The sequence below is a fragment of the Diadema antillarum genome, unplaced genomic scaffold (assembly GCF_040938485.1).
Source record: "Diadema antillarum isolate AM-2024a unplaced genomic scaffold, OU_Dant_1.0 seq00000791_RagTag, whole genome shotgun sequence".
NCBI lineage: Eukaryota > Metazoa > Echinodermata > Echinoidea > Diadematoida > Diadematidae > Diadema > Diadema antillarum.
In genome coordinates this window covers 2499804-2510941 of record NW_027271678.1, presented here as the reverse complement: position 1 = coordinate 2510941, position 11138 = coordinate 2499804, and the positions used below count along the sequence as shown (strand labels likewise).

Here is an 11138-nt window from a genome sequence, read left to right as displayed (position 1 = left end):
TGGAATGTTGACCACTGCAAGTTCCACCGGTATACTGCACTGCACTGTGCTTCATGCTCCACTCGCGGTTACCTGGGCACGTTCACCCCCATTACACAATGGTGTACTCTGGGTATTTGTGCTTGCCGAGAAAGATATGATTATCGAACATCATCGAAGAAGAAAATTCCCGTTTTCTATATCTTCTCAGCAACATATAAAGTCATAACTGGTACAGTAGGTGGTCAGTTAATACAAGGGTTCACTGCTGACTTCAGGAAACTTAGAAATGAGAAATACATATCCAATTTACGTTATAACTCACGGTATATGAAATAACAACTCGTCCAAATGCAGCCACGAATAAACAGTGACGTCATGTCTCATATGATAATGAGCTTCTCTGTGTCGCTGATTGTGATTGGATTGAGGACGAACCTTCTCAGTTTTTTGCCAATTCCGACAAGACCTACAATACAATCACAATGAGTTTGAAATATATGATAGAGAATTTTTTCGGCGCGTAATATATGGTAGAAGCCCCAGCTTCATGTGCCATTCGGTTGCGAAGATATATACAGCCTTTCAAATAGGGAGGTATCACTGCATCACACGGCGAATACTTCAGGAAGTGTGTACAATCCTATGGGGCAATTATTCTGAAGTGAAATCACAAAGCTGTTTTTGAGCAGCCAGTCCGACGTTATTAGAAGTCCATTTATTTTCTAATTTTTAGTATTCTATAGAAAAATGTCCTAAGACTAGAAAACCGCTAGCCCCAAGTCCACGGACATTACTTACTTTATGATATTTCTCCATTAATGACAATATGTCGGGTTTTGCTTGTGCGTCTCCATAAGGTTATAACACAGGGTGCGCACGCGCGTGTTCTGTGCGTATTAAAAGACACAACCTTTCCAAAAGTTATACCAATGTAACTGGTCTTTTAGATGAGTGTCCTAATTGAAATACAAGTGTTTTAGTGACATTTTTCTGGCCTTTAGGCTTCATGGCGACCATTTTGGACTCCATTTTGAATAATTAAAATTGCCCAAGGGTGAGACCTCCACACCCACCTAAATATCATTGTAGAGACCCAAAAGATGAATAATCAGCAAAGAAAGAAACTATATCAGAGAAAAGGTACTTAGCCCCAGTCGGCTGCTGGAGTATAACCATATTTATAACACTCTCCACTAAAGAAAAGAGATGCAGGAATCGTGTTCTGCAATATAATTTCTTTGCAATTGTACGCAGAATAGTCAGAATAGCAGAGATTTCAAGAACTCTGCCGATATAATTGGGACCTTAAATGGTTTTGTATCTGAGGAGTACAGAATGAATACCATGGACAAATGATTCACATCAAGGCGGTTTATAGCCAAAATTCGTACTATTCCTCCAACCTCACAAAGTGTGTATGGGGGGGGGGGGGGGCGGGGGTATAGTGGAATCACTCTGAGGTCGGGTGATCAGTAGGTACATGAAGGTCTGTTGCATAACTTGTACATCGAACAGTTTTACTCCCTGTTCATTTCCCCCCTTTTTTTGAGTAATTGAGTGATTTTGAGTGAATTTGGCATGTGTGACCACTATAATAGGTTGAGCAAGACACCTTTTTTTTATCAGTATCGAGTAATGCGTTGCATGTTTACGTTAATGGCAAATCAATTACTGAAAAATCACACAGAATAATTATGTATGAAAATTCTCTCACAGTTTCAAAGCAATTCAGTTGAAATCTGGCACATGCAATTGATGCAATGTTTGTGCAAGACACCTCTTTTGTGATTGATGCAAAGTCTGTGGCCATGGCAACATCGGGTTTTTAAAGAAATCATGTAAAATGTGGCGCATCAGATCTCTCAGTTTTTGAGCACTTGCTTTGAAACGTAGGAATCGTAACTACAATATGTTAATATGTAAGACACTTTTTGTTAGTGTCAACGTATCTGTTGCCATGGCAATAACATTTTTCTTACACAAATCATTCCAAAATATGTGTATTGGCCTAACTCTCTCAGTGTTAGAACATTTGACTTGAAGTGTTACACATGACGGTGACTGCAGCTGTAATATGCCGATGTGCAAACTTTACACTTTGTCATTTTTGTCAACGATGTGTTACCATGGTAACAACTAAAACATATTTGTAAAGAAAATTATGCAAATAACCTGCGGATTTAATTGAACTTTAGCATTAGCCTCAGCTTTGGAGCATATTTGACTTGAAATTTTGCACTTGTGACTAATTTGCGTTTTGGATGTTCAGACGCGTCTGTTGTCAATGTTGAAAATGAGTTGTCATGGCGCCAGCATGTTGTACATTAAAAGCATGCAAAATTATTGGGAATTGAATGAATTTCCTCACTTTTTGAGCATCAGACTTAAAAGTTGGCACATGGAAACGCTATAATATTTTGATGTGGAAACGTTGTCCTTTGTGTATGTCGAACAATGTGTTGCTATACGGTAACATCGTCTGTGTGAAAATCATACCACTCCCCCAGTTTGTGCGCATTACATCAATGTCAAGCATTGTCTGGCAATGGTAAGAATGCTTTTTTTTTATTGGAAATCATTAAACATTAATTGGGTAAGCTCTTTGTTATCGACCGCTATTGTATGTTGATGTGCAAATTTGATATTTCGTTAATGTTAGATAATGTATTACCATGGTAGGAACATTTATAAATCAAAATCATTCAAAAGTATTATGGATTTTGCAAACTTTCTCATTTTATGAACATTTGACTTGAGATGGAGGACATTTAATATGACATTAATTGTGCAAAAGCACATTTTTTGTCAAAGTTGAACAATACTTTTTCGTGGTAAAAGCATTTTTTTCAATAAAAATCATAAAAAAATTGTTGATTGGGTTAACTCCCCAACTTTTGAGCATTTAACTTGAATTTCTGCCCATGTGACAGCTATAGTATATGTGACCGTGCACCCCATAATTTTAAGTGAGGACTCATAAAAGGTGAAATGGTCCAACCAAGTCAATCTTGAGTATTTCATATTTTCTGAAAGAGCTATCCTTCTTTTATATTATGCTTCAGTTAGGTATCATAACATGAGTGGGAAAGTGTGTTTATATAGCAGTTTTTCTAAAATTATTTTTAGGGGAAGAGTAGAATGATCAGGTATGTCTTAGAGGCTGCTTTTCATGTCTTGAAATCCTATGCACACTCTTCACTTTTAAGTCTAATAATTTTTGACAGGATAATGCCCCTGCTTTGAAAGTTAGCATTAATTATGGGCAGAATGTGCGTATATAGTATGCTTAATTTCAGCTTAATCTGATAATCCCTGCTTTGATATTGGTCCGATGGTTTACATCCTGTGTTTTGTCCCTTTCATGGCAAAGCAGTACGGCTCGGTAAAGATTAAGTGCTTGAATAGACACTGCACTTCAGAGCCTCTTCTCTCAGTTCACATTTTTTTCCAGGGTGTGTGCTTTCTTTCCAGTATTTTGATAAGTTATGGGGGTCCACTCGAATTGAGTTATACATCATTGAAATGCTTAGAGCCTGCTCTTTCAGAATCTGCCCTTACCTGACAATCCATGTCTGGCGACTTTTTGTTGGTTTTGTGGTGCATGGTCACACAATAGATATGCAAATCTGATCTTCGTCATTGTCTAATAAAATGTCGCTATGAAACGGCAGTTTTAGTATATAATCAGGGATATCAAGAATCGGAAGCTCTCTCAGTTTAGGGGCATTTGACTTGAAAGATGGCACATGTGATCCAAAATAAGCAAAACATTTCCGTTGTCAATGTGAACAATGTTTTCACTTTTGTCACACACACAAAAAAAAATATTCCTTTCGGATTACGCTAACTCCCTTAGTTTTAAGGGGGTATTGCAGTATAGTCACACACAGTGATAGATTTTACATTGAATATAGGACGATCAAGCCCTTCGTGTGGTTAAAAAGCGATGAGATCTATTAGGAAAATGTCTTTCCAAGTCAGTTGCCTTGGACGCATTTCAAATAATTTCGTGTTTGTTTGTTTGTTTCTGATATAGCATTATCCAGTATTACAGAGGGAAAATCCAATTGCCTTACACATGACGAAGTTCTGCAGTTGGAAAAAGAGCTCCGAATGTCTTATCAGCGCATGTATAGTACAGTACGCATTTCTCCACTTCATCCCGAATCATCAATGAGTCTAGACAACATTTATACGAATCTGGCGATGTTCTCTAAAGGTATGAAGGATGAAAAAACAGACATGAAGTACGGTGATTTTATGAAACACTTGGAGAACATTTGCGCTAATAAAGAGTCGAAAAACCGTATTGTACTGTTTGGAGAGGCTGGCGTTGGCAAAACAACTTTTCTTGCTAAACTTACTTTGGACTGGGCATTGGGGAAATGCCTGGAGGCAATTGATCTCCTTTTCCTAATTCCTCTGAGGGAAATCGAGGAAAACACATCCTTTGGTGACATCATCATGGGCAAGATATCTGATGAAGTGGAATTTGATGGACCAAGAGTAGAAGAACACATTCGAAAGAACCAAAGAAAAGTGTTGATTCTCTGTGATGGTCTTGACGAATACAGCAAGGACATGGAAGAAGATGCCTTAAAAGATGATGTTATTGCTGTTCTAAGAGGCAATAAGTACAAATGCTCCCCAGTTGTTGTCACCACTCGACCGTGGAGAGCTAAGGAAATTGAATCCAATACCGAATTGGAAGAGCGATATAAATTTGTTGAAATTGAGGGCTTCAAGGAAAAAGATGTGAATTCTTACATTGCTAAATTCTTCCCCGACAACAAGGAAGCTAAAGACGGTCTCATCAGGTTAATGACAGACAAAGACAGTCTTGTGGCAGAGAATATGGCTCCTTATCCAATCTTCTGCAGCATGCTTTGTTTCATTTGGCAGAATGAAGGGAGCCGCAGTGTAATTCAAGGACTCGAAACATTCGCTCAACTCTTTGAAGAATTAATTCAGCATCTGAATGATCACTATGCTGGAAAGGAGAAAAGCCAGAAGAAGAAGGCAGAAAAGTCGAAGCAAGGCAGAGACAGTTTACAGCAGTTCGGCAAAGATGCGTTGTATTGCCTCCTTAAGAACAAGCTTGTGTTTGGGGAGGAGGACTTAACGACACGCCCAAATGACCTAAAAACCGTCTGTGAAATTGGAGTGCTTACAAGAGAGGAGCGGCTTGTTCGCAGAAGAGAAAACAACAGGAGAAGGACGGAGATTGTAGTCGAATATCAAATTCCCCACAAGTTATTCCTGGAGTTTCTGGCAGGGGTGCATCTGGCATGGCTGTATGGAAGCAACAGGGAAGAGTTCAACAGAATAAATAGCGTGGTGATGGAGGAATACGAATCGTTTGAATATCTGCTTTACTTCACCGTTGCACAAAATAAGGAAGTCGGAAGGAATGTCATCGCATCCTTGTGCCAGACGTATGATCCAGATATTACCCAATATGATGATGATGATGATGATGATTTCCTCGTTGATGTCGCATTTGAATGCCACGAAAAGGATGCTCTAGAGCCGATGATTCCTCTCCTGAAACAAATGTCGAAGCTACGTATTGCTAGGGGACACACAGGTCGGGGATGGATCTTCGTGTGTAAGGCATGTGACTACCTGGTAATTACCCGTCCTCTCCTACAGGTCATTTCATAGATTTTTGTTCTTTTCTATGAGCATTACCGATGCATTGCTGATGCGCTAGGTATGCAGTATTTAGGTAGTACTTCTTCATATTTTGACCACAATTTCTATTATTACACGATATTGCACATTTCCAGAAAGAGGCCGCCCTACGTCGCTGTGTGTCTAGGTGAATTTGGATATCATCAGGAGATCCATAGTTATGGCATTCAAATGGCATACCTATAGTAATGTTAACAAAAACTGTACAACTTTTAATACCCTGATGCTCTGATGTCCTGCTTTACCTCGAAATTTGACCTTTTGGCGTCATGTTTGATAGCTTGATACTGAACACATTATTATACGCAAATATATCTGGGAGAATTATAATGCATTCTGCTTTCTTGCTTCCATTCAAAGGCAGCACAGCGTTCAGATCACTCTCGTGTGACAAGCACGGATGGTAGCCTCGAATCTGTCAGTCAAGCTCCTGGTCGAGGCATTAGCTTACTCTCCAACCTCACATCATTGTACTTGGAAGATGCCAGACTGGATGATGACTTCTTTGCAATGATGGCTTTATTGGCCCCACGATTAAAGGTAAGGTATTTTGCCATAATAATCTTACTCAATGTATTATCTAATTCGTCTTTTGCCCTTGTCAGTGTCAGTTATTTTGTTTTATGTACATGTATTAGCATTTGAAATACGTTTACCATAAGTACTGAAACATTATTATTTTTGTGTGATTGAAGATGTCCGTATCCCCAGACAACACCCATTCACTGCGGTGTACTTGAAAGCCTTCTGTAGAAGCGATATAAATCAAATTGATCAAGGGTAAAGGACAGGATGTCGTTTGCTTTTTGTAACCTAGCCATTTTTTTTTTGAAACCCAGACATTCGGTAATTAATTCAACCACCTCCATGTTTTAAGATAAAATGCTTTGTTGACCATGGAATTCAAGATTGAGTTTATGTTTTCCATCTGAATCACTTTCCTGTTATTATACTTCCTAAGATACATAGATCTAGTATTACTTTCGCGGCATGAAGCTCTCGCGAATTGCCACTAGCATTCAATGCATAATGTAGAATCACGCGCATTTTACTTTCGCGACTCTTGGCTCCTCGCAAAATTTGGGAGAAAAATAATGCACGAGAAAATTCCTGAATATGAAATTCAGCATTTATACGATAAAAAAAGTTCCAAAGTGCTTCTACTCTAATGTCTATGAGTAGGTCCTGAGGAATCATCTCTCCGGATTTGGTACCTTTATCCGCCGTATAACGGTTATTTCACAATCACCCTGACTGATTGTGTACGCCATGATTCTCTTTTTCTCTTTATATGCAACCAATCAGTAAAGTATTTCGCAAAATTGTGCTGGTTGTCATTGTTATGCGGCTGATATACAACTTCATCTATCTTATAAACCTACTGTATCTTCATTGTCATCTGCCATTGCAAAACTTTAATAATGTTTGCAAAACCTGAAAATCTAGCTTACATTCAGTGGCCTTAATCCTATAAAGCCCAAGGGGGAGGGGCACATTGTGCCCCCTTCGTTTGCCACTCTTACACCCTTTACCCGATTTCAACCAAATTTGGTGACTTTTCCTAAAATCTTAGAGCAAATATGTTCAAATATAATTTAGCTATCTTTGATATTGCTGGTTGTCGTGGCAACCGTAAACTGACAACCATGTTCGTCAGATATTGCATTTTTTTTTCTGTTTGATTGATTGAGGCCTATTTAGGCCATTTATTCGGCAAAATAAAACACAAAAAATATAATAGTGGCGTTCACAATGAGAGCCAGGCAGCCTTGAAAGCATCTTGTGCTTGTGTTAGTTTGCCTACACATGAAAATACTATATACTTTACAATAGCAACATATATTACGACTGATTCTGTGTGATATCAAGTAAATAAACATAAACAAAACACCATCACATTAATACGTACATATCATATACACTCACACACACACACACACACACACACACACACACACTCTCACACACATGCAGTAAACATAAGGGTGGAAGACCCTCCCGGGTCATTGCATCCCCTCCCCCTTAACTCTTACTTTTGATAAAAAGAATATTATTACTACAGGAAACGAAGTTCTTTGTATTATTTGCCAGGAATCACGGAGATGCTATATACTGATACTTCCTCTTATGAAAAGTAAATGTCAATGCCTTTAACCAAAACTATTTTCGCTAAATCTGTATTTTCTTTTAGTGTTGCGAAATTTCGGATTTCTCTTGATAGCAGTACAAAAGAAGTTTTAAATTTGAATGCCTTTACAATTGAACTAAAGACATTTTGAAGGAATGTTACACTTCAGAATGAGTTATACTTTTTGCAATATTTTTTTTAACCACAATCGTCTATCGTTTACCACAACTCCATGTAACACTTCTTTATTTAGAGGCGCTTATATCTCATGCCTCACGTGCCCTGAATTTGACCCATCATCTTCCTCTTCCCTCTCGCTTTTCTCTGTCCATGTACCGTGAAGGTAGTCTATTCCTGTCATTCATCACTCACCTATCCTCTTTCTTCATGGGCGTTACGGGGGGGGGGGGGGGGGGGGGGGTGCGTTGGGTGCGAACGCACTTCAGACCTTTAAAAAAACAAAAACAAAAAAAACAAAAAACAAAACCTTCAGTCAGCGAGCGACCTCAACTCCGGACGATAAATGATTATTCTTTTTTTATCTTTTATTCATTTTTTTTTTTGCACCAGGGACAAAAAAAAAAAACCCAAATCGTGGGCAAAAACAATTCGCACCCCTGGTTCTGGCAGTACTGATTTTATACATATCTACTAGTATTCTATACAGTGCCCCCATAAAAATATTGGAGGGGCAGGCATATTATAATTTTGCCCCCCCCCCCCATTATTCCCAAAATGAGAAGATTTTCTTGCTTTTGAAAGAAAACAAAAATGTTGCCCCCATATTGGAAGGCAAGCGCACCATTTGCCCCACCCCACATAATCATGATTACCGCGATGAAAAGATTTTCTTGCTTTTTTATCAGAAATCTGTCCAATTATTTCACCCAAAAGCAGTGGCGTAACTACGGAGGGTGGGGGGGGGGGGGGCGGCGCACGGGGGGGGGGGGGTGCCCCCCCCCAATCCGCTGGTGAAAAAAAAAAGACTTCATTCATGGGTTAGTAAACTGCTTTTGAATGAAAGGGTGATCAAGAAATAAGATATTTTTCTATGATTTCTTTTAACCATAATTAACCCTTCACTACTGGATTCTGAAATCCCCTTAGACTTAATACACAGGCCACCAGGTTCCCGTATGGAACGGGTTAAATAGGTATATAGTGTGAAACATTGTTCAAAAAGCCCGGAGCCGACAAAAGATTGTGATTCAGCGTGATTCCTGGTTGGCATTCTGCATATAAGCAGGATGTGCGCAGTGTACTCGGAAATCCGAACGGCAAAAAGAGTCGCTACAATGTTGAGTTAGTACACCTCTGTACCTTACGCTTCGTTATATCAAAGCTAGATCATTGAGTTTGTAGTGTTGCTTTACATACTAGTCTATATAAAAATGTCTTGCATTGTCAGTCAAAAGACTTGACCTGTGCTAATTCCTAACTTTTCCATGTACATAATACACACACACAAACAAACACGCACAATTAGGTGATGCCCTAAAGTGCAGATTTTGGACATCCTTCCCCCACTTGGTCACTTCGACGCAACCTCGCTGGTCATATCTCCCCCATTCATGAACATAAACCGACACCCTTGACTACCAGTGGCGGATCTAGGGGGAGGGAGCACCGGGCGCCTCCCCCCCCCCCCCCCTTAATTTCCAAAGCGAAAAAGTATAGCTACAAACGGCAGTTTTTGGACTGTAAAATGTCAACATTTTCAAGCTCGCTCGCTCCGCTCGCTGGAATTTAGTCGTAATGCCATTCTCCTGAAGTTGCTGCCAGTAATTGCCGGCAGTTCTGCCCGGTGCGCCCCCCCCCCCCTTCATGTAAAAATAATAATAATAATAATATGGCTACAAACGGCAGTTTTGGGACTGTGAAATGTCACAATTTTCAAGCTCGCTCGCTTTTAAATTCTCCTGATATTGCTGCCAGTAATTGCCAGCAGTTGCGCCCGGTGCGCCCCTCCCCCCTCCCCTTTGATTTCGAAAGCAAAAAAGGTATAGCTTCAAACGGCAGTTTTGGGACTGTAAAAAATCAAAATTTTCAACCTCGCTCACATTTAATCTTTATGCAACTCTCCTGATGTTACTGCCAGTAATTGTCATCAGTTGCGCCCGGTGCGCCCCTCTTTAATTTCCAAAGCGAAAAAATATAGCTACAAACGGCAGTTCTTTTTTACTCTGAAATGTCAAAATTTTCAAGCTCGCTCTCTTCGCTCGCTCGCATTTAATCGTTATGCAATTCTCCTGATCTTGCTGCCAGTAATTGATGGCAGCAGTTCGCTCCACAGCTCAAATCCATAAGTCCACATTTCATGATCTACCTCTTGGTGCCGCCAAGGTTTGTGTAAAAAAAAAGAGCACCTGTTACCCACCAAACATTAAGAATCTGAATTCATGGATTTTTACTTGTGGTGTACATTGTTGCTTTGTTCAAACTTACAGTTATGTGACCACAATGTTACATCATGTCTTCAGAATGAAAATTGTTACAAGCCTTCGTGCCAATCGGTCGGGATCCTTATTCGATAATATGTACTCTTTGTTTATGTGTTGTTCGTATTTGTTTGTGTCGGAGGGAGGAAAAGGGATGAAAACATGGAGGTATTATATTCACACTGACAGGATAGTCTTCCCTTAGTATTTTATGTTATTTCTCACCCTCTTTCTGTACTGCACAGCTGGAATCAATCAAACACTCTGGAGGACTTGACATTTCTTCTGCTGCATCAGAGGCATATGCCAAGAGTATTTGCACCATGCCAAACCTTAAGACTCTGGAGCTAGAGGAAGTCAAGATAGACGACGGTTTCTTTCTTGCCCTCAAGACATCAGCATCAGAAGCAAGGGTATCTTAATTTGCATTTGTTATATTCCAGTGTAATATCGTATAGTCGGCCATAGAGGAGAGATTCATGTTGACCGTTTTGAATAGAATCGAAAATGAATGGAATTACACAGTTTTCTTTAATACGGAAGGATTGTAATCATTCGATCAGAAACCGATTTTTTCCAATAAAACGAAGGAATAAATGGGTGGGGTTTCCCAAGTACACAAAACAGTCCTTCCAATTAAGGTCTACTGAAAATTGAAAAGGAGATGCTGGCATAACCCCATAATCCTATATAATTTTAGGTGTCACTCTATAGAAGATACATGTACTAATATTACAAAAAATGTGGATGGTAGTGGTTTCTTTAAAAGGATAGAAAAAATAATGAAGATTTTATGTGTAAAATTAAATGGAAAACTTTATTGAGGCAATGTCATTGTATCTACTTACTGAAGTGATGAAATACCTTTTCAACATTTTGAAAGAGTTAGGAAGGCT

The 11138-nt window shown here is 39.3% G+C and overlaps 1 protein-coding gene across 1 annotated transcript; it reads left to right on the top strand.

The window, feature by feature from the left end:
• Positions 1–3750: 3750 nt before the first annotated feature.
• On the top strand, positions 3751–5478 carry LOC139739252 (NACHT, LRR and PYD domains-containing protein 3-like; the record flags this gene model as incomplete). The annotated part of the gene is made up of 1 exon (XM_071649867.1): positions 3751–5478. A coding segment is annotated over exon 1 (1383 nt), but the record flags the coding sequence as incomplete, so codon positions are not given.
• Positions 5479–11138: the final 5660 nt, after the last annotated feature.